The 25,754-nt window shown below is 35.5% G+C and overlaps 1 protein-coding gene across 3 annotated transcripts in view; it reads left to right on the top strand.

Annotated features, from left to right (window-relative positions):
- LOC145668039 (mite allergen Der f 3) overlaps positions 1–25,754 on the top strand; it is a 519,747-nt gene that overhangs the window by 300,271 nt on the left and 193,722 nt on the right. The window contains exon 1 of one of the 3 annotated variants that reach the window (XM_081735510.1): positions 23,418–24,287. The exons of the other annotated variants lie outside the window; for them this stretch is intronic. Coding sequence (XP_081591636.1) covers positions 23,804–24,287 — 484 coding nt within the window. The 5' untranslated portion in view covers positions 23,418–23,803. Of the gene's footprint in view, positions 1–23,417; positions 24,288–25,754 lie in introns of those variants that run through there. 3 annotated transcript variants of the gene reach the window in all.

Below are 25,754 nucleotides of genomic sequence, written 5' to 3'. Positions count from 1 at the left end.
ATGTTCGTGTCCGGATTTTATTCACTTAAACTTGGGAACACTGCCTCAGAGGGAAACAAAAAACACTTTAGGCATGTCCTATTATGTCTAAGATATTATGTGTTTATTGTTCCAATTGTACCTGAGAAAATATGCAATATATTTTTATTCGTAATAAAAAAGTAAAGCATTACATTTCGTAAAATGGAAGATAATTTATAGATTTTACAACTGGAGTGTAGGTACAATCTATACCTACTCTGAATTGCAATCAAGTGGCTCTTCTTTCGTTAGAACTCTACTTTGAATGCTCCCAAAACCCGAGAAATAACAAAGGGAAAATTTGATATACTCCCGATGATTTTATATTCGTTTCCTGGTCAACAACAGCGTAAGTGTTTCATTTTGTAGTGTTGATGGAGAAACTCTCATTTCCAGCCATTACCTCTGCCGTACTCTACCCGCGCAATTTGCACGAATATGGGTAATATAGTGAGGCAATTTGCCGCACCGTGCAAGGTCATGATTTGGCGCTCTCTTTCCTCCAGAAAAAAAATCTAAAAAGTCACGATTTTAAGTACGCTACCCCATCATGAACAACGAAGGGGAGGAAAACGGCATTGGCATTCAGAAAGTCCTAAACACTGTAAATACACTCTCGTTGTGTCTGTTTTTTTTTCTTTCTTTATTTGAATAATAATCTACTATATTAGTGAAAGATAAAGCAAACACACCTGCAGAGGAAAGATGGTAGGGTGGTTGTGCCAGTCTTCGACCACCTCCTAGTTGCCGACCACTTTTCACTTTAAAACCATATATTAGGCTTATTTTCCGATTAAAAAGCATGCTTTTTCGTTATAATTGAATTGCAGCTTATTCTGAACCAATCACAAAGATACTGTCAAAATAGATTGCATATGCATTCGGTAATAGCCAATCAAATGTGTGCCTACGGAAGACGCACTGAGTTTTCGACAACTTTAATCTGTTGCAAATGGGAACGACAGCGCCCTGTTTTTCGTGCTTTTCCATAGTTTTATCTCACCAGGTAAGAAATGCACATATTATTCTGTTACATGGAACTGTAGAGCACATTTTAGTAATTAAGTTTTAGTGATAACTGTAAGGTATGAAGAATAAATCAATAAAATGTAGTGGTCGGACAATGACTTATGAAATATTCTTTGTTAACAAGTGTTCGACCACAGGGTGGTCGAGCACTGAAAAATTGTAGAAATATCAATAACGATTAACTTTCGATCCATCTGCATGAAATGAGTGCCTAGTTACCAATTCTAAAGTTGTAATGGAATACGAAAACATTTACTAGTGTTCGACCACTACTTTTCGTAATACCTTTGTACTGGTCGAAGATTAGCTGTTTCTTTCTCAGTGTCCGACCATGCTTTGCGTTTGTATTTTCTCGCAGAATTTCTTGATTCAAACAGTAATTCAGTGATCAATTTACATTTGTATAATCATCTGCTGAGTCTTACCGTTAATACATGAATATTCACCGAATGGCCGTGGCTCAGTGATAATGGTGAGGAGGCAATCCACTGAGGGTTCGAATCCCTCTCAGGAGCAAAGGTATTTTAATTGTCCTCGATATTTCTGTGTTCGTGTCCCTGTCAGGATTGGATTACCTCCAATTGGCTCGAGGAGCATTCAGGCTTAATGTCTCGGCTGAGACGAACTTTGAAAAAAATAGTAAAGCGTTGGCTTAGCATTCAGAAGGTCCTCGGTTCGATCCTTGCGGTCGACCATCTTGACTGAGTTCTTTCGGATTTTTCCTCAGTCACACCAGGCAAATGCTGGGATTGTATCTTCAAAATAGGCCCTGGCCGTCTAACTTCCAACATCCTCTCCCGCACCCTATCCCGGTCGGAACCTAGATGCTTAAAGGCCATAAAATAAATTCAAATTCAAGTAACTGAATATTCATGTAGTTTCCCAACATTTTCATGGAAAATTAACGGTACTGTTAGGGTATGACATTTAATTTGAATAATAAATTTATTATATTTGGTCTAATTCGTTTAATACTGAACTACACTATTCTCGCTTTGCGTTGGAACGCATTCAAATATTGTTAGCGGAATAGCTACTATCAGCTTACGTCTGGAATACATCTGTTTTCCTTGCATGTCCTTAAGAATTTTTGTTTCTTTCAGAGATAATGAGTGAGTAGGCCTAAGCTTAAACTGCCAGCTTATTCAAACGAGGATCTACAAAAAGCTCTCGAGGCTTGTCGCAAAAAAAAAAAAAAAAAAAAAAAAAAGCGCTCCATACGAAAGGCATCAGTAATCTATGGAATTCCTTGGGTAACGCTGATGGATAAATTTCATGGTCACAGTCCCAAAAAGCGAAAAATAGATCCAAAACCATACCTAACACAGAAAAAAGAAAAAGGATTAGCAAACTGGCTCCTTAATGTAAGCAAAAGGGCTTTCTACAGAAGAAATACGATCTTCTGAACAGTGTTTAAAAAAATGTCGATTCAGAAAAACGCAAAACGCCGTTCAAAGACAATCGAGCTGGTGAAACCTGGTACTACACTTACTTGAGGAGACACCCACAAATCGTGTCCCTAAACATCGAACAAGGTGCGATACGATGTAACCGAGGGAAACATTCGCTTGTGGTTTTAGGACCTTGAAAAATACTTCAAACAAACGGGACAATCTGATATTCTAAATGATTCCGAGCGAATTAATGCTGATGAATCCAGCTTTAAACTGTGTCCCAAATCAGGAAAGGCGTTGGGGTGCAAAGCGTGGAAAAATACGTACGAGGTGAAGGGCAACGAGAAAGAAACATTAACACTGTTTTGCACTTTTTCCGCAGCAGGAGATATTGTATCCCCGATGGTCGTATATCTGTATGTAAGACATCTTCCAAAGGACGTCATCAGTGCAGTTTCTTCAGAGATTTTCATAGGCAGGTCAGGTCAGATAGCGACTGGATGCGAAGTGAAACACTATGAATGGATAGCAAACGGCTTCCTAAAATGGGTGAATGATCCCTCTATTAAGAAACCAGTCCTTCTGCTAATCGACGGCCACAAGACTCACTTGGCAATGGAAGTCGGCGAATTTTGTTCCAGCCATGCTATAGTACTGTACTGCCTTCCACCAAATAGCACACATATTCTTCAACCCTGCGACGGTATCAGTGTTCAAATCATTTGCGAGAGTTCTACATGGAAACTGAGTAAAATGTTACACGTGTTATTTCTGCACCACTAATTAAAAGAAAATGAAAATGAAATGAAATGAAATCTTTGAGTTTTACGTCCCACGGTTATGCCGGTTAGACTAAAGGAGACGGTGATGATGAATAATGAATGAAATGGTGGAATGAAGAAAGTGGGAGGAAACGGGAGAACCCCGAGAAAACCCACGCACACGGTGTTTGTCCACCACAAAGTTCACTTGGCGGGGGCTGGGATCGAACCCGGAACCCCAAGCACCAGAGGTGAACGCTCTACCACTGAGCCACCGCGGCCCCCACTAATTAAAAGAGTGATATACAAGGTAGCAACACAATTAGTAATTAAAAACTAATTTAGAAGATGGGGTTTCTACTCCTTCAACTCAGAGAAGACGAAGCATGTTTGGTGCTGCATTCCACTGAACCTTAAATGAATTTGGTGGTCCCTTTCTTGACAAAACTATCACAAAATTACTTAATCTCAGCGACTATTGTGCGAAACTGCGAAGTGATACCTGAAAAACTAATGATGTAACACCTACAGATGCTATTAGTTTGGTAAAGTTATGCTTTAGCCTTCATACTGTAATTAAAACCACATTAACCGAGTAGTGGTCGATGACTAAACAGTAGGCGGTCGAACATTAACGAAAAATGGTCGAACACTAAAATAAATCGGTTACTGGTGTTTCTCCGACTAATATTACATAAATGGTATAAGTTATCTCAGTTTTGGATAAAGTATAGATAAAATATAGTTTTAAGAACACATGTGAGCTACTTGCATCCTCCTAAGTTGTTCCATTGAGTGAAAAACGATTAAGGACCATAAGAAAATGAGTTAGGTGGTCGAAGACTGGCACATTTACCCTAATCATTTTCAAAAAACTCAATATCGAGCTTCAATCTAAACATATCAGTTTGCAATTCCAGTGCAACTAGCTGTTTTAACTTTATTTCTTGATTTTCCTTCTACATCTGTTTTTTTATTTCTATTTTTTTTTTTAATGTTTCCAGCCTCAATGATAAGGAACTTGTTTGTGACAAAGACAAGACTAATTTTCAAATCAAAACTGTGATAACTAACTAAATGGAACAGGTGTTCGCTGCCGTTCGAGAGCTGAGTTCTTGTATTTGATAGCAATCAAGCAACTCATCGTGGGATTTGTTTGACCATTTGCTTTAACACTGTCTGTGTGACTAGTGTTATCCAAATATGATTTATGAATGTAGTATTCGTAAAGATTCATAATAGAAGGTGAGCTTAGTAAATTCAACTACTATCATCGGGAAGTCTGTTTCCAACAAGAAATATTTAAATAATGTGTTTATGATAGATTTAGCCGCCCTGTGCAAATGCGTGTTGCATGTATGGTACAGCCGACTCTGATAGTGCTAACATGTTATATTTTTCCTAGTTACTATTACGACTAACTAACTAACTAACTAACTCTATGGCCTGTGGAACCCGCAGGTTCAGTGCCGCGTTCACAAAAGCTCTCCACTGACTTCTATCCTTAGCTAATTGGATCCAGTTCCTACTTTGTATTCCTATCTCTGCGAGATCCATCTTAACATTGTCCTCCCATCTGCGCCTAGGTCTTCCTAATGGTCGTTTTCCTATGGGTCTTCCAGTCAAGACTTTGAAAGCGTTTCTACTTTCTTCCATTCTAGCTACATGACCTGCCCACCTAAGCCTCCTAGACTTGACGACCCTAACAATGTTGGGTAAACCGTATATACTATGTAGTTCCTCGTTATGAAGTTTCCGCCATTCCCCATTCTCGTTCCTTTTGGGTCCGAATATTCTTCTCAGGATCCTGTTCTCAAATACTTTCAGTCTATGTTCTTCCCTCAGAGTAAGTGACCATGTTTCGCAACCATACAGAACAACAGGCATGCTTATCGTTTTATATATTTTAAGCTTCAAATTCTTCGACAGAATTCGCGACGACAAGAGATTTTGAACCGAATAGTAACACGAATTCCCTGCTTTTAGTCGACATTTAATTTAATCGTGAATATGATTTTCATCTGTTAATATTGATCCTAAATATTTCAAAGTATCCACTTTATCAAAAGTATTATTTAATATTTTAACGCCCCCACAATTTGTCGTATTACGGTCCCGACGCACTTCCATGTATTTAGTTTTCTCTGCATTTACTTCTAAACCCATGTCCCTGCAAGCATTTAATAAGATCTCTGCATTTATTTCTACTGTTCTCCTATCATCCCCTATTAAATTTACATCATCAGCATATGCCATCACTTGGTGAATACCGTTCAACTGTAGGCCCTGGTTACTATCTTTGATTTTCCCTATAGCGTATTCCAGCACAAAGTTAAATAATAATGGCGACAACGCATCTCCTTGTTTCAGGCCATTTTGGACGTGAAAGCTCGTGGACAAAAATTTTCCTACCCGGACTTTACTTTGGGATTCACTTAAGCATATCTTAATTAATCCAATTAGCTTTCTCGGTATTCTAAGTTCTCTAAGAACGTTGTACAATGTTTCTCTCCTAACCGAGTCGTAAGCCTTTCTAAAATCAATAAATAGTTGATGTACCGGGATATTGTATTCCCACTTTTTTTCGAGTATTTGGCGAATGGTAAATATTTGTTCGATAGTTGATCGATTTCGTCTAAATCCGCACTGATAATCTCCAATAATTTCATCTGCGTATGGGGTCAGTCTTGCTAATAGAATATTTGAAAGGATTTTATAGGATGTTGACAGAAGAGAAATGCCTCGATAATTATTACAGTCAGTTTTGTCGCCTTTCTTGTGAATTGGAACAATGATTGATTCTTTCCACTCTTGTGGCAATTCTTCCTTGTTCCAGATAAGGAGAATGAGTTTGTGTATCTTGTTCCACAATTTTTCGCCTCCAGCTAAAATTAACTCAGCCGGAATTTCATCCACACCCGGAGATTTGTGTTTCTTTAATTTCTTTATAGCGGCTTCTACTTCTATTCGATTGGGTTCTGGAATATACGGTTCTGCGGTGTGTATCTCCTTTTCTCCACGCGCATTAGTTTTTGGCTGCGTGTTCAGCAAATCGTCAAAGAAGTCTTTCCATCTATTTAAGAGGCTATCCGTATCAGTGAGAACTGTTCCGTCAGCTTTCTTTAATATATAAGCACGAGGTTGATAGCCTTTCTTAAATTCGGCTATCCCCTTATACATGTCCCGAATATTTTTATTTTTACTATTATCTTCAAGTTCCTTAATTTTAGCTTTCAAAAAATCACGTTTCTTTGTTCTAAAAGTTTTGGAAGTTTCCCGCCTGATATCTGCGAAATTTTGTGTAGTTATTTCATTCGGATTTTGTAGCCAGCGTAATTTTGCCTGTTTTCTCTTCTCTGCTAGTTTAGTGCATTCTTGGTCGAACCATGGTTTGTTCCTACGTATTTCCGCGTGTCCCAATTTTTCTATTGCTGAACTTTTAATGCTATCTCTAATTTCAATCCAAGTATCCTCAACACTAGTGCATTCCGAGTCTTCTAAAACCGAGAATCTATTCGAAACTTCAATCTGGTATTCCTTTCTTACATGGCTCTCTTCTAATTTCTTTAAATTAAATCTCTCCGTTTTCGGACATTGAATATTACCTTTATTGAACGATAATCTCTCCCGTATTATCGCTACTACCAGGTAGTGATCAGTGTCACAATCAGCCCTTCTAAACGACCGGACGTCAATTATGCTAGATTGTCTTCTTCTATCTACTAAAACGTGATCAATTTGATTATGCGTTTTTCCGTCTGGTGATGTCCAAGTGTATTTATGAACGTCGCGATGTGGGAATTTTGTACTCTTTACGATTAGGTTTTTGGATGTTGCAAAGTTCACGAGTCTAACACCGTTGTTATTACTTTCCTTATGCAAACTTTCGTTCCCTATAATCGGTTTGAAAATATCCTCTCGTCCTACCTTCGCATTGAAATCCCCTAATAGAATCTTCATATGGTATCGCGGGAGTTGGTCAAATATCCGTTCCACTTCTTCGTAAAAACTATCCTTTATATCGTCACCCTTATCTTCAGTTGGAGCATGTACATTTAAAACAATAATATCACACCACCGTCCCTTGAGAGTAATAAAAGAAAGTCTGTCAGTAACATATTCAACCCGTTTAATTGCTGGTAATATTCGTTTGTGAACGAAAAACCCTGTTCCTAACTGGTGATTTTTATTTCCTTCCCCGTAAAAGAACGTAAAATTTCCGGAATTCTCAGATCCATTTCCTTCCCACCTAACCTCCTGAACTCCTACTAGGTCCATCCTGTATTTCTCTAACTCACTCGTAACAGATTTTAACGCGCCTGCCCTATAAAGACTTCTAATATTCCATGTTCCAAATCTCATGTCCATTTTCTTTTGCCGAGGTCGTGCCAAGTTATCAGTCCTTGTCCGAGGCTTTTGTGAATGTTTCTGAACAAGTACCTTTTTTTTACAGGATGAGGGTGTTAGCCTTACCCAAACCCCCAAGCTGGAGGACCACTCCTAGTCGGCTGTCCGCGACTGCTTATTCAGTATATTCGCAGCTAACCTCTATATCTAGAGGCCTTCTCCTCGATCCGCAACCTGAGGACACGCCATGCCGTGGTGACAGGAACCCACGTTACACGGACTATTACGACTATCAACACAAAATTTATAGGATACCTTTTTCGACAGAGACATGCCTATATAACCGAATATATTATAAACGCGGGAATTTTGAAAGGAAATTCAAAAGTTGCTTCTTCTCTACATTGTGTCCAAGCAAGCCCATATCCAGGGGTTCTAGGGGGCCGCCCCCCCTAAATTTTTGCCGGCTCCCCTAAAATTTTCACGGTAGGCTTGCAAATGAATTATATGATGATGAACTATAGTATGGTTCGATCGGGTCCTCCTAACTTCAGCCGGCCCCCCCTGCATTTTTTGGCTGGCTACAGGCCTGTATCCAAGCATAATCAATATATATAATAAAAGTAAGTGTGGTTTGTCCGTGCGTGCCACAAAGGCTCCGAAACCAAGACCCAGAGCCCCATGGGAGTTATATGGTATTGTAGCCCTGTATCTCCCATCAATGAAGAAGGTTTTAGTTTGCACAAGCAGGGGTCCTAGAGGGAGAAAACGCCCTAGCAACGGTGTTACTGTGCTAAAAAAAAAAAATGCGTTAAATTTTAACAATGCATTTCTTTATTTTCAACTTCAATGTTGTTTTTCTTTCTACACAAATCATTATTGATCAAATATTCCAGAATGTTTTAGAATTATCAACAATCTTGGAAAATGTTACAGACTGTTGTAGAAGTTTTCCAAAGGTTCGAGAATGTTCTAGAATTTTCAGGATGCTCTAGAACCTTCTAGAATGATCCAGGATGTTCTAAAACGTTCCAGAATGTTCGAAATTGTTGTAGAATGTGCCAGCATGTTATATTATTTTCCTATAGTTTCGAAAATCTAGAATGTGTACCACTAGGAAGATACGCATTAAGAATACGGGGTCATTTTTTATTAAAGTTTACAGGTATCATTATTATTATGCTCAGGTTCTTCTCAACCTATTTATTTATTTATTTATTTTGATAGGAAAATAGTGGGGTTATGTCTAGATGATGGGAGCCAGACAACAGAACTTACCTTAACCTAACCTAACCAAATCCGAGCTACTACTACTATTTTTACTACTACTAGCACTATTCACTACTACTACCAACTACTACTACTACTGTTTGTACTACAACAACAACTACTACTACTGTTTGTTCTACTTTTACTTTTTCTACCACGATTACTACCAACTACTACTATTACTATTTGTACTATTACTACTACTTCCACTAAAGGCTGCTTCCCATATCTAAACACAATTATCTCTATGTCGCCCCTGAAGTTTACCTGTTCCAGGTTGTGTCGCCATGCGCCAACACAAGAACAGTCTATATAGAGTAGCGACACTATTTCCACAAAGAAACGTATTTCAGAATTACGGTAAGAATTACTTATTCAGAAGCATAATTAACTAAAATTATAGATTACTGGGAAACAACTTTTCCGGGAGATACATTGACAAAAAGTTAAATATATGTCAGTTTCATTTTCAAATTACTTAATGCTCTTTGGCACCAGTGTGCTCAGATAGCACCAAAGAAAGTTAACAGGCAGCGATGGACCGGAGTCTCAGCAGTAAGATTAGCATTCAGCATCACTATAAATAAGACACAAGGACAAACGTTAACATATTGTGGCATTAACTTAAAAGAATCATGCTTTTCTCACTGGCAGTTATATGTAGCTTACTCTAGAGTGGGAAACCCAAAGAATTTATATATCTACTCACCAAACAATAAGATAGCAAATGTAGTTTATAAGTAAGTATTGTAATAAAATAACTTAATTAAGTATGAAATAAAATGAAAATAACATTAAATACAAACCAGACTTTCCATTCACTACAATTTTCATCATTCGAATTTAATAGCATTATTGTTGTTTATCTTTTTAAATGAATTTCCGTTCACCAAATTTTCCATTCTTGCATAACCGTGCACTTCATACATAAAAATACGAAACTTATTAAATAGTCACAAATCACTTTATAGCGAGTCACCTATATCCTATAAACATATTTCCCCCGTGCGAAAAACGGGCATTTCAGCTAGTATATATTAAAACTAAGCTCACTTGTCTACAACTCAAATGACGTATATATTATACCTACACTCCCATTAGAACAATGGCTTATCTAGGCCGGGGTCGAGGGCGACTAAACTACCCCTTCCCAGTTTTTTGTGACAGAAAGAATTTAAGCTATTATTTATATAATTTTGGAAGTTTATAGTAAACTCATGGTATACCAGTACCTATCATAGTCTGGGCGCTGGCTCCCCTCCAGATATTACCTTCTAGATCCGTCACTGAATTAGAATAAATATTATCTTAGACTTCGCTAAATTCAATTTCATACCTCTACTTTACAAGTGAGAGTGTACAGTATTTTTTCAGATACCATTGGAGAAACACAACATTCACACAGTACGTTTAAAATATAATGAGGCATCCTTGAATTTTTTTCTCTCTGATGCAGTGTTCCCAGATTATAACCGAATAAATAAGGAAACGAAAATTTTGTTGGAAAAATTTCAAAACCTTGCTGTTTCAGCAGTATTCAAACTAAAGTTATACCAAGGGGAAGGCCTTAATTGCAATTCAAATGAGATATAACTCGTATTTTTATTTTAATAAAGAGTTGAGTTGTATACGTCTAAGTAAAAATCTGAGGAAAATTTTAGGGAGGAGGCAAGTTTTAAATTTTTTTCTTTTCTTTTTTTTAAATAGCAGTTGAGTTGCGAACATTTTCACATGCCGAATACAGTTAAGAAGAAAATATTAATGTTTTTTTCTGCCTCATGCGAGCGTTTACTTGTGAGACAGGTCTAAATCTTAAATGAACCAGGTATATTTATTTTCAAGGTGAGGAACGATTTCTGGTGTTTTTCATGGTTAAATCAAAATACGAATGGTTTCTCTAAAAATCAATCTATAGTTCGCTGAAGAGTAGAATTTTTGTACCCCCAACTCGATCTTGAACATCCAATGACCTTTATCCACTTAAATAGCAAACATTGATTTCATTTATTATTATTATTATTATTATTATTATTATTATTATTATTATTATTATTATTATTATTATTATTATTATTATTATTATTATTATTATTATTATTATTATTCGAAGTTTTGCTTCTAACTCCTTTTATATGATGCGGAGGTTAAAATAACAATATTTGTTTCAGTGCAATTAGCGTTAGAACTCAGTGCATTTAATATAATAAACACTGCAAACTAAAGACGAGCCAATTTCGAGCCGACATAGACGAACAATTGCTTTCTAGTTTCCTCGGTTCGTGATTGAGGTCAGAGTTCGAATCTCACTACAAGCAATTCTGCTTTTTTTTAAACGATTTCCTTCAGCTTTATTTTCCGTTTGTTTTCTTTAAATATATAGCTGATTTTTGCTGATTTGTTTTTTTACCAGTTTTGTTGTTAGTGTTTCCAATTTAAAATATTTTCTATCAGTTCAATTTTTTTAAAGGGAAAATATAAATCAAAGATGTAACACTAATTCAATCAGAAAGAAAAATATATTATTCGTTCATTAATGAATTGTTAGATGTTAAATTTTGCAATTCTAAAACTTTTTTGAAAGCCTAAACCTGAAATGAAACACTTATTTCCGAAAAATCCATATACTTAAGTTCATATAGTTATTTCGTACCTGTAACATTTGCGAAAATAGATGAAAAATCGGCTCCTTTAAATAGGGGGAATGAAATAAATAATAAAAGTAAGAAAGCCGTTCTTCAGCGAGATCAGATAGAGCACAACACGCAGGAACGGAATGAAGTTGAATGTGCTTAAAAATAGATTCACACGACCTCCTTGGAATTTAGGATAGCGAAATTTATGAACAGTATAACGGTTGGCAGACACCTCATAGAAACATCACTTTCTAACTGGAAGAATCTCGGCTTCAACTGATTTACTGATAAATATAAATAACTATTGTGACATTTTTACATTTTTATTAGTATTCAGAGGCAGGTTTAATAACCTTTTTTGTATCTTTTTGTGAAAAATATGTTCCTGTAGTAGATACAATGTATACCACATCCGCATAGCCGTAGAGAAGTTTCTTTTGAGGGACGGGAAATCTAAATATTAAAAATGTAATATGACTTGGTTGTAAGGTTAATCCATGCTAAGTGATCGAGGAAGAAGAAAATTTTCTGCTCGACCTTTTGAAAAAATCTAATTTTTTCATGAATGTTTATCCTATATCAGGGTACTTCAAAACCACAATTAATTATTTTTTACAACATCTCACGGCGACGCAGCGGCTGCCGTCATTTTGCGTCTTTTCGATTTTAGGCGTTTACGTTGTTTTGAATATCTCAGAATACCATATACAGTGCCGTATTTAGGGGGCTATCGGGCTCAAGCAGCCCCGAAATAAATTTATTATAGTTTTTCACATTCCACGTACAACAATATTCCTTCTTACCATTTCTATGAATTTAATTGACTTTCCATTTTCTTATGCTCTTTGTTCAGAAATAATACTGTATTTGTCAAATTTCATTCCATGTAAGAACTGCGTTCTTGTTGTTTTCTTTCTTTCGTCCATTCTACACTTCCGTTTCTTTTTCTTAGTTATTATCTTCTTTCGTTTCTCCTATCATACTTTCGACCGTTCTGAGTTTGACTCAAGTCGGTCGTTGTCAGTAACACCAAAATTAAGAGGAGCTGTTAAACGAAACTGGTGTTCCTCACCAATTTGCACAGATATCAACATAACAGGACTTTAGTTATTATAGCAAAAGAATATTTACATCGTTTAATTATAAAGAAAGATAAATGTTTGAATTAAAGAAAATCAAGAGGGGGAATAAGTAGCCCGGGAAATTAGGTAGACGAAGAGAATACAGAAGTAGTTCCTTTTACTTCTATAAATAGAATAAATTGCAATGAAATAATACAATGCAGAATGCAGTGAAATAATACAGTATGTAAACAACAAATTATAATATCAATTATATATGACCAGTGGCGTTTCTAGGATTTTGTTTTGAGGGGACTCTGCACAACACGGGGAAGCAAGGGGGCAATTACCCATCTGAGTTTGAAAATTAAATATGTTTAAAGTTATGCATAAATTGAAGTTTTAATGGCAAGAATTGCAGACTGTGAATCTTATGTGATATGACACATACAAAAAATTAACAGTGAATCTAACCTTTTGTTCTATTTATACACTGTTAAATTATTGTATGTATCAATATCACATAAGATTCACAGTCTGCAATTCTTGCCATTAAAACTTCAATTTATGCATAATTTAAACATATTTAGTTCTCAAACTCAGATGGGCAATTGCCACCTTGCTTCCCCGTGCTGTGCAGAGCCCCCTCAAAACAAAATCCTAGAAACGCCACTGATCATATATTATAATTGATATTATAATTTGTTGTGTGCATACTGTATTATTTCACTGCATTCTGTATGTAAGAAGAAAGAAAAACACTAAATCGCACATGAGTTAGCAAATGATTGAAATCAACTGAAAATATCAAATCTGGAATGACCGATTGAAATAAATTTCTAAATCATGGACCTACTCGTTTTTTCCGTCATTAGACATCTCTTTTCTTCTGCACAGGAAAAGATCTTCCGTATCACACTCAGTATAAACTGAGATTGAAATAGAAAAACGTTAAAAATTTCGGAGCTAAGGGGCTGGGTACAAAACCAATGTGCTAGCCACTTGCTTACGCGGATCATTTATATGATGCTCCACTAAAACTTCTAGCTAGTTGACGGGTAGTCCAGATACTGAGCTTTGTATGAAGAAACGATCATTGGCTGAGTTACTCAGCACTTTCTTCTTCAACTCAGAAACAGGTCAAATAGACCTTTCTCAATGAGGAAAATGTGTTGAATTGTTCCTCAAGTTGAGGATGAGGTTTTAATGTTGGCTCTACAGCCTAGGAAGAAGAAAAAGTGGCAGACGTTATTTTGTACTTACTTAAATTGTATTAAGACGTCCATACTTAGGTTCGAAATATTTTAAAGCACAATATGCTTAGCAAATATATTACATCCATAAGTAATACTTTAGTTTATTACCTTTACGCAAAGGACTTGGAGTGTAGGGAATTCATACGAAACTATAAAGCGGCAGACCCGGGTTGGAGTCCGGACGTTTCAATTAATTTCTCTATCAAATTTTATTGTTTAGGTAATTGCTTTTGTAATTCTATTGTTGCTTTATTATTATTATTATTATTATTATTATTATTATTATTATTATTATTATTATTATTATTATTATTATTATTATTATTATTATTATTATTATTATTATTATTCCAAACTCCTATCACGTTATAGATTCTGTTTTACATAAATTATTGTGGCGTAAAATAAAATGTGACATGTTGCTAAAGTGCGTTTATATTGCAAGAACTGCAATCCATAAATATTCGCCAAAAACTCAGTTTTATCTGACTGAAAAATTAGTTTGAAGCAAGAGAGGGGGTATGACGATCATCTTGAAAAGAAAAATCGAATGCGAAACTTCAACGGATTTACATGTTTCACAGCCTCTATACACCAAAATATGATTTTGAATAACCGTTTGTCCCTCCCAGTTTAACGTGTTTACTTGCCTAGAAATCGTACTGTTGAACAAATCCCCATGAAATTTTAAACCTAAGGCTCTCTATAAGAGTTTCTCAATTTTTTATTCAACCCCAGAAATAAAGGAAGTTTACGCTTTGTGGTGAGTGTTTTTTTTTTTTTTTTCCACAGTTTCTCAAATATGACTCGTGCGATTTTGTTGATAAACGAATGTTTCCTTACTAACCTTAACAAATAATATAGGTCATCTCTTACAAAGATTCAAAAGAGGTAGTTTAATTTTAAGGGTGAGCCTTTTTTCACATGAAGTTCCCGAAAATGCCTTATAATTTGATTCCTTATTTCACAAGAAAATGTTTCGTTAATATATGCAGCCCGTAGCTATTATTTATTTCTTTGAAGTGGTATGAAACTTCGACTTATTTTCACTCGATTCCCTAACTTCAGTTGTGGGAATTTGAAAAATTATAATCGATTTATTCCATATTAAATATATGTTTCCTTTCAGAGAAAAAACAAATAATACTTGGCAAGGATTGAGGGGCCTCCACGTATGCTAATTATTATTTGGATGCTCTGAAATTCACGATTTACTCCCCGTATTCGCAGTAAACCATACATAAGGGATACATAAGAGAGCAACATTGATGGAAGACAGGGTTATTGACATATAAATTGTTTACCTGGCTCTTTTGATTCACGGTAAAGGTACCGTGAGCAATGGTACCCTGACAATACAAGTTTTATTTCATCACTCCTATCTCGTTTCTCCCCTTCTTTCTCATACCCAATTCTCTCCATCATTGTTATAGTATAATCGTCATACCTAGGCCAGTTTGAAAAGCCTTTTAGAGTTTGCAATTCATCAGTCAACCCCTTCCCCCACCCTTTATTTTCGAAGTTTATTTTTTAATTTTAAAAAGCCTGAGTGAATATCAGATCGATAACGGAACGAAGATATAAGAACAAAATCTTTCATCTCCCAAGTGGCATCGAACACGGGCCTCCAACTTAGTAAACAGACGTCTTACCGCCTACGCTACTACATCTACTTTCAACATGTTATGCGTATATTTTCTTAGAAGATAATATTACTCTTGTTCGTGGGAATGGCAATTGGGCAACAGTAAGACCATAGTAATTTAATAAAATCACATTGTTCAAGAGATGGTCCATCCTCCATTTCCATTTCAGCCCCCTTCCGCCCCGTCCACAAAAAATCTTGGATATCAAGTTTAGAGTGTTCAACGATTTACATAAGGTTGAAAACTGACATTAAGACAGGAATACTTGTTTTGAAACGTTTCTTACATTCATCTGCTGCTTCTTTGAACTGTACTGCACCATAGATAAGTTCTCCAACTCTTGCCTTCTTGCGAATCTCACTATTTAGGCCTACTTTCGATTTTTATGTGTTGTTCTTCGCAGAAGCAATATGTCTATTTGCTTCAGTCTATCCAGTTTCAGGTTAAAATTTTGTGTGAAGTATTTCTGATTAAAATGGTAAGTAATAATAGTAACCAGATACTTAATATTAAATAATACGCATAGTTTCAACTCAGAATACGTATGTGAAAGATGTTTGACTACAACAGACGACTAATGTGTCTAGGGAATTAGCTCATATGAAGATGAAGTTTCAGAACTTCAGAATTATTGATAATAATAATAATAATAATAATAATAATAATAATAATAATAATAATAATAATAATAATAATAATAATAATAATAATAATAATAATAATAATAAAGTAATGACAGATGGAAGAAATTAATTGACGGGACGGAAGTTGAAATCGAATTTCTTATATATGATACCGTTATGCTACAAGTCCTTCGTGTAAAGTTGATATATTTTATTCGTTTGAATTACGATAATACTGAAAACCAAAAATTAAGCAATCAAAAGAAAAAAAATTGTTAAATAAAAGGATATTTTTATCCGAGATTTTATATAAAGATATTAATGCAGTGAAATAATAGTGATATAAGACTAAAATATAAACGTGTTCCCAAAGGCGATCAAATTAAATTATTTGAAGAATAAATTCATAGTTTTTTTTTTGAAGATATTGACGTAGCTAATAAGATTACATTTTATGTAGATAATAAATAAGTAAATAAGATAAAAAACGAAACTATTACTTTCGAGAAACTATAATATAATATATAAATAGAACTTAAACAAATGCTCACATATAAGTAACGCAGTTCATGTGCTCGCCAGAATCAGTAAATTCTCGAATAACAAGATGGAGTATCGTCAAAAGTGTTGCCACAGTTCCTTGACATTATTTTGAAGGGGGGGCGCACGGTGGCTCAGTGGTACAGCGCTTGCTTCTGGTGCGCGGGGTCCCTGGTTCGATCCCCGACCAAGTAAGTTTGTAGTGGACAACAGCGTTTTCGTGGGTTTTCTCGGGATACTCCTGTTTCTTTCCGCTTTCTCATTCCACCAATTCATCCGCCATCAGTCATCGATCTCTTTGCCTAAAGGGCATAAGCGTGGGACGTTAAACTGAAAGATTTCATTTCACTTCATGGTTTCGAAAAAACGTTTGATTCCGTTCTGATGTCGCACAGAAGAACAAGAAGAAGGCTAAAAATCGGCTGTTTTTTTTTAAACATCATTACTAATTATTTTAAAATGCTGAACTTAACATGAGTACCTGTCTTCTTCATCAATTAGTTTAAGAAGCAACCGTCTGATTTGCGACCAATTGTTTTATCGCTGCTATCTTCGAGCCTTGAAATAATACACACCCTTTCGTCAATAACTTCGGAACGAGTGGAATTGGTCAATCTGATTCTTTGTACAACACTGAGATCAATTTATTCGCAAGTTATCACCAAATAATTGTCGAGGTTGTATGTACATTTTTTTTTTTTTTTTTTTTTTTTTTTGCAGGTAACTTAAAATGTTCCGGAAATAACTTCCATTCACTAGGTTCATCTAATGTCTTCTCCTCTTGCTTAACAGAAAGATTTCTATGTTCCAATGTTTGTAATGTCAATTTGTTCGAAGCTTGTTCTTTTCTTGAAACCGAGGTAAAAGAAAATGCATTCGAGTGGTGTCTGCAAAATTTCCTGCTTCGTTCAAAACATTATCTAGGATTGCTCAATAGAGGAGACTTAAGACTATGTTGTCTCGAAAAGATAAGCCTTGTCTCCAGTGGCGGATCTAGAAGGTAAAAACTGCGGGGGGCAGCCAGATCCCAGACTATGATAGGTATATTATGAGTTTACTATAAACTTTCAAAAAGGTATAAATAATAACTTAAATTATTTTTGTCACTCAAAAACTGGGGGGCTAGCCCCCCCCCCCCCCGACCCTGGCCTAGATCCGTCACTGCTTGTCTCATCTCCAAGAGTTCTGCCTCGTCTCATTTCCAAAACAGACAAAGCAAGATGTGTCGTTTTGTCGCTTTTCAGAAAAGTGAAGCAAAGTAAAACTCATAATAACAGAAGTAATAAATGAATATCACAACACAACCTTCTAGCTCCCAATTCAATGATAAACCGTATAATACTTTATATATATATATATAATGAAATGAAGGTCTCGGATGGAAAACATGGCAAATGACGGATTCAAGTTTTAAGATATTGAAGCTTGTGTGTATATGTGTGTGAGAGGGATATATACAAACTCTCAATTTAACATTTTAATTTTTAATAACAAATGTAATTCATATAGATGTTTACTATTATAATAAAACTGCATTCCATGCGATATATTTTTTCTGGCAGCGCAGTAAACTATCCATTTGAGAAATAGCACAATTGTCACGTATCCTGTTTTCCTCCTAAGCCCCTTAAATATGAAAAAAAAACTCGTCCGAAGAAACCCCACTACTTCAGTAAACCGTCCTTTGTGAACTTGATTTTATAGCAAATCAAAAGTAAATAACTTTTAGTTTATATGTTAAAGTACCTGGCTTGGAGGAAGTATTGTTAATCAAGTGCTATTAAGATTGGTAACGAAATATTTACTTGTGAAACATAGACAAAATCTTGTCGAAATAAAAATCCTTGCAGTAAACTATTCTTTCTGAATTTTTCTAACATAAGCGGTTATATTACGTTATATCGGTAATGAAAGTTTAGTTTCTAACATACAAACAAAATTATTAGAGCAGTTTGGAGTATATCGGCTTTGAGTTTGGAGTATATCGTATTTGAATAATTATGGATATTCAAATACGTAAACTCTCTATGTCGAAACATTCCAGATGAAAGAGATTTTCTTTTTATACATTCCAACCTCTCCCTCACTTCGACTGTTATGATTTCAAACCCTGAATTTGAACCGAACCAATGAGCATGATTTGTAAGCATCACAAATATATATAGATGTTACAAAATAATCCTGGAGCATATATTTTTTTAAAAAAAATCAACTCCTGCACTCTTCACTCATTATAACTGCGTATATGCACTGTAGATCAATGGGAAGCTTTATAGGAAATATGCGCCATATTGCTTAAAAAGCCAGTATATATTTGTTAAATGAAAATTATCGTGCAAGTGTTCGCAAAAATGATGGAGAGGAAGTTGCATTGTTGATGACTTTAACCCTAAGCAGTTAGTATCATTGGAAAACCCCAGAAAAATATACACCATATTGTATCAACATAGAAGGTAAGTTATCAAGAAAAACACATTTTCTTCTGAAATCATTTAAATAAGGAAACTTCGAAATTTGGAGTTTTGTCCCTTGACTGATTTCAAGCGCAGTCGATAAGCTTCTAATAGTGTAGTTTCTATTATACATTTAAAATATTTTTATTATTATATCTAACTGTAATTAGTTCCTGCACTGCAATTAATCTTAAACTCTGATTTGACTTATGTCTCCTCTGGCTATATTAAAATGTGTTGTTTACGTAGGTTGCGAATATAATATATTAACTTATTTTTTAAATAATGCTAGCACGGAGCCTAGCCCCTAAAAATTTGCACCCTATATTTGATGTATTTACTGGATTAAATTAAAACATATGATTTTCAAAGGTACCAAAGGAGCTTTGAAATTTAGCATATAATCTATGTACTTAAATATTCTAAAGCAGAACAACACCAATGAATTTATTTTCAAATGTTGCGTGAGGGTAAAGCTCAAGACTTATTAACATCCCCTCGTACAGCATTCATACATAAAAATGGTTTCATGTACCGCTTCCCTCCATTAATTTCTATGGAAGAAGTGCTTTTTGGACTATTATTACTGTGTAGCACTTTCTACTTGTAATTCTCTATCTTTCTATTTTATTAGAAGGTATTATTTTATTTAATTGACAACTGAGGTGGCCCCACGTAGTATAGTAGCTAATGCTCTCGCCTTTGGTGCAAGGGTTTCGATTCCCGGTTGGGGCACTCGGTCGAAAAGATGTAACAACTTTTTCAGGCTAGTCATCCTGAATGAGGTTTTCCTGGGTTTTCTCATTCACACCAGGTAAATCCCGAGATAGTACCTAACATACAGGTCACAGGTCGCTTCCTTTCTTCCCTATTCCTTTTTTCCTTCCCCTTCACTCGCCGAGGGATGTCATCAATCATACGGGCTTAAGGACACAGATATCGGTAATGCCCAGAAATATGTGTAAATAAATAAATAAATTGACCACTGATTGGCCTCATAGGAATGCAGCATTATGCCTTTTAAAAAGAGGGAAAACTAAAATCCACTTTTCGGGCAATCGTTTGAATAATCATTTGAAATGACACAGACCATAACAAGTATAGATAGTCAAATATTTGATAAAATATCGTGCTATTATGGACATGGTAGAAGGTAAAAGAGACACGATAGAGAAGACTGCAATTAGTTAACGATATTAAAGTCAACAATTCTTACGTCAAAATGAAGAGACATTCGAAGGGTTGTAGTGCATCGAAGCTGCTAAGTCGTTGCAAGTGCCTACCGTTTATGGCAGGATACTTACGGTGAAAATGATAACAATGCATTTCTTATGATTTTCTATTAAATTCTTTTCCTTTGGGGTGGGAGTGCTGGGTTCGATTTGCGGCGGGAGCTTATGTGATGTACTCAGCAGGTTTCGTCTCATATAACCTCGCTGCTGAAAGGGATGTTAAACTCAAAATTAACTCAGCTCAACTCAATTGACTTCTTTTGTTTGTTTTCCACTTGTGTATCATCTAACTGCCACTAATTTTCTTTATATCATCAAACAATTGTAATTAATACTTTCATACAACCCAGTTGCCAAAAGTAGCGTAATGTTCGAATTTCGTAAGCGTAATTTCGCAACGTTTGAAAAGTAGTGTAATTTTTATTACTACTCTGTCTCACTAAGACTACAAAAGCTTCTTAACTCTTTTGATTTATTCAACATTTCTTTGTAAAGTATTATTAACAATAGTAATGTTTGCTGCTGAAATTCTCAAATGAAAAGTAGAAGCAAATAGCTGTAAGACTCAAATCTTTCACTGAACTTCAATTGCTTTCCCTTATACGTCAATACAACTCAATTCACTATAAGAAATATGGTTTGGCATCTTACTAATGAAAAAAATAGAATAGTTAATGGTTGAATTAGAATAGTTATAACTTTGTGTGGGAACATAAAGAGTTTCCTTCAGATTGAAGGTAAGGTGTGCCCAACTTAAGAACTCACTATACTGAGATATTTAATATAATATAAACACATAACTTTAAAACAAATAAACCCCTTTCCGTTGGTGTAGTGACTGCGTCATGCGTCTTTGGTGCACTGGTCCCGAATTCAATTCCCGGTTGAATGCATTACGATTGTTTAGATTTCACCTTAAACTGTAAGCCCATGTCTCATACAGCTTTGGTCTGAAAAGGGCAGCTAAACAATAACCTGTGTACCGATATAAAAATAAATAGTTAATTATGTAAGTAGCTATTGTAGCAGTATGAGTATTATTTCCTTTATACGTATGTAAGAAAAACATTTTATGACCCTTACAAAAACACTTTAATGTTTTGTATTTGCCTTAATTGGAAAGTTCAACATTTATACATGTCCAGTGCATAAGCATACTTCCTCGTACGGTATAGTGCATATTGCTCAAAGATCTATTTTCAAAACACGTTCTCCAGATTCAAAGTGAAAGTATTCGTACGGTATCAAGTTCATTGTAATAACATTATGATACATATGACGTTGCTAACAGAAAAGTCTTTCTCAGAAACTTTGGCGATCTTCCATATTTAAAATGGAACAATAGAAATATGTAAATATTCAAGTATACGAACAGTCATTGACTTCTTAAATATTACAAGTACAAATATTCAAATCTTGTGATAGCATTATTGATCTGTGCATTTTAAGCTAGCTTTAGGCTCTACTCCAGAGAGTGATGGACTACTTTTACTGTTGCTTAAATATAATTTTAATTTTCCAGATGGCGAACTACAAATAGAAAAGTATTATTGATAACTATGTGATTACACACTTATAGTAGATCCTTGTGAGTACTTCTTTAATAGATCAAACTCAACAACCTATAATGAGCTATAATTATTATTATGCACCAAAACTGTGCTCCTACGAAAGTTACGGTTCTTATACACTGTAAATCAATTTCATCACATGCATTTTCGATACGTCATCACAAACCTATTCACCAATTAATAGCTCTGCAGCACTCTATATTTAAATCCTTCATATAAACATTTCTTAGAAATACTTCATAATTCGCAAAATGTTTACTATCAAAAATCTTAACTGAAAAGTAATCTTCTCTACCCTACCACTTTTTTTTTGTTTGTTTTTTGTTCTTTCGCGTTACAAGACCCTTTCCCTAAGCTTCTTCGTGGCTAAGCAGTTAACGTACGCTCAATTGGCATGGGAGACTCGAATTCGACTCCCGGCGGGAGCTCACGCGGTTCGGATTCCAAGTTAATCAGTAGGTCCCATCTCGTATAGCCTCACTTTTGAAAAGAATGTTAGACTCAAAATCAACTCAACTCAAGGACAATATAATTGTGTGGAAAAGAGAGCCAACGTGGTGAAAGAAAAGCATCTTCACTTTCGTAATTGCTGAATATAAAATATTTGAGCTTAAATGGATTACATCTTGATGCTGAAATTGTATACAACAAAAATCTAGATGTATATTTTTTTGTTCATTTTTGGAACGTAAAATAAAGGCAAGTGTCAAGGTTAATAACTTTCACTTTCATGAGCAAACAGAATTAATCAATTTCCATATTATGTTGTTTGAGCTTAATGGTCTTTACATCCCTAGTTTATTATTATTGTTATTTATGAATGTAATGAAGTTATAGGAATTCTTCTCTGGAACAAACAATACAACACAGTGACTGGGAAATTTTTATTTTCTAATAACAAATTAAAATAAGAAAAAAAACAATATTATTGAATATCGTCCCTAGCATCTGTGCTTCGTTACATGAATCTATCGTCTAGGGAGGAATACGAACTCTCAATGTCCTAGGGTTGCACGGTTGCTTAGTAGTAGAGCGTTTACTTCTGGTGGTGGAGTCCCTGGTTCGATCTCCGACTAAGTAAGTTTGTGGTAGACAACATCGGGGTTTGCTCGGAGAACGTCCGCTTCCTCCCACATTTCATTCAATCTATTCTTCCATCATTATTCACTTGCCTTAATCATCCGTTTCCCTTAACCTTAAGGACATAATAGGGGACATTAAACTGAAAGATTTCATTTGGTTTCTTTTTTCTAAACGTCCCACCAGGATCACATGCAAGAATTAGTAGTAAACATGGATACATGAAGGCCCCGTTATTTAATTTCTTTCAGATTATTTTAGCCCTTTCTTTTGTCCCAATTACGGTTAACAACTGTACAAAAATATTTAAAATAAACAATATCTAGTAGAGAACAAGAACAACGAGATGTACATAGGAATGTCTTTGCGAAACTGTTTTGACCTCTTGGAAAGAAGTATTCAATTTAACCATAAGCTTCTATAGTATATATCAAGGGAGGTGAAGAGGGAGAAGCGGTCGCTAATTGTGTACAACTTTCACCGTTTGCTACCAACTGAAACGGATATTCTTCCGAGTGTAACGGACAACACAAGCAACTAAGGGGAAGGGAGTGAGAAGAAATCCAAAGCCACCGTCAAGGAACAGTGCAAGAAACACTTTTGACAGGGCAGGACATCAGAGTTCTCAGTGTGTGAATAACAGTGTACAGTGTTAATGGAACATCAAGTTACTCGGGTTTGCCGGCTGGTTGCCGTTACAAGCGTTGAACTCACGCACCTCTAAAGTTAAGTTAGTGCTCCACACACATGGTTCAATCACTACAAATAATGGCAATCATTCGATGAAAAACCAGAATTTATAAAATGTTAATGATCACTGTGTTTGTGTATTTCTGAAAGAATAATTAATTTCTATCTGTAATTTGTGAATAACGAAAATTTTAAAAATGGGATTTTTCAGAAGGAAACGACAAAGTTGTTGCTCATCATTTTTTTCCATTACAACAATACTTGTACGCTCCTCTATAGTATTTTTGTATTACATTAGTTGTTGGACTTCAACTAACGGAGTTCGATTTCCTGACGACCAAAATCCAATGCGAATTAGTTCTTCTCAAACAAGATCTTTCGAGGTCGGGCATTATAATCCTAATAGCTTAAAAGGGTCACTTTTAGATACAGCAAGTGGTTCGATTGATAGTAGTGAATTGATTCTATCCAATCATAAACTTCATGGTGCGGGTGGGGATATAGTGTCATCTTCCATTGATCTTGAATCAAAGAGATTGCCATCGTCATCAGTGAATGTGCCAGTTTTAACGCCTCATGATCAAAAGCTTCTGCTCCAACTGCTGAAGAGGAATATGAGTCAATCGCCGTACGAAGATCCAAGAGGTTTTCAAGCTGGTCTCAGCGAAATGCTCGGAGAAAGTAAGTGGTTTTACTTTCTTTACATCATCTCTTGTTTTTAGAAAAAGAACAGTAGTATTTGTTGCTACATTATCTTAATTTGTTATCATCTGTCTTGAGTTTCTGGAGCATGAATGTCTCCAAGAATGTTTATGTTCATACCCTGCAAAGTAAACAACAGTAAAAACTCCTTGACTTAATCCACCAATCGAAGAAAACGAAACAAAAGAAAATTACAGACATTGAATCTATAAATTAAGTAGTATAATTTCAATGTATTATCCCTTTAGGAATTTCTGATTTAAACGAAGTGTCGTCTTAAGTTTTTTGTATGTGCATTGACAAGCACATGTACTCCGCATATACAAATTGCAAAATGCGATGCAACTATGTATTGATGTACGCAGAAGTTCGCGTCAAGGGGTTCCCTCAAGATCCCGAGAGCTTGCCTCCCACGTTATTTCAGTTGAACTGAGTTCAGTTGATTTTGTGTTTAACGTTCCTTTCAGCCGCGAGGCTACATAAGACGGGACTTACTGATTAACGTGGAATCCGAATCACATGAGCTCCCGCCGGGAATAGAACCCGGTCTTCCACGCCAACCGCATACGTTAACCGCTTAGCTACGAGGGAGCTCTCCCTTGTTATTTCATTATTTGTATATACAGGGTGTTTCAAAACAACACCGACAACATTTGGGAGGTGATTCCTGACACCAAGATAAGACAAAATGTATAGAACAACCTGGGTGCACAAATGCTTCCTTTCGGAGTTATTGGCTGCCGAAAACATGAAAAATTGAACTTTAAAGGTCCACAGCTCTAATACTATGGGATCTGACGTTGTCGGGTGAAGACTTGACTTAGAAACTAGTATGTGCTTTATCCAAATATCCAAGTTTCAGAATCCTGCGGTACAATAATTTTTATAGAGATTGTTAGTGAGTACTTCAAATTATATGCTCGTAGCCAATCTCCCTGTATAAAAATTGTTGCGTGATTACCTTAGGATTCTGAAACGTGGATATTTGGATAGGGCACATATAAGTTCCTCAGTGAAGTCTTGACCCGACTAGGGTATTCCCCATAGTATTATAGTTATGGACCTTTAAAGTTCATTTTTTTTATGTTTTCGACAGCCTATAACTCCGAAAGGAAACATTTGTGCACCCAAGTTGGTCTATACTTTTTGTATTATCTTGGTGTCAGGAATTACCTCATGAACGTTGTCAGTATTGTTTTGAAACACCCTGTATATTATATACATGGGGTATTTTAATATGGTAAATGTTTGTTTATCATATTATCTTGCTTAAAAAGGGAGGAGCAGATAAAACTGAAAACTCTTTGAGTGGACAAAATTTCAAATGACTTTTTAGTTTAACGTCCCACGTATATGCTCTTGAAGCTAAAGGAGGCAATGATTAATGAAAGTGAATGATTAAGAAATTAAATTTTTCGTCCTCTTCTACCGGGAATCGAATGCGGG

The sequence above is a fragment of the Thermobia domestica genome, chromosome 13 (assembly GCF_964235325.1).
Source record: "Thermobia domestica chromosome 13, izTheDome1.hap1.1, whole genome shotgun sequence".
Classification (NCBI taxonomy): Eukaryota; Metazoa; Arthropoda; class Insecta; order Zygentoma; family Lepismatidae; genus Thermobia; species Thermobia domestica.
Note: the sequence above shows the minus strand (reverse complement) of the source record. Positions and strands in the feature narration are given on the sequence as shown.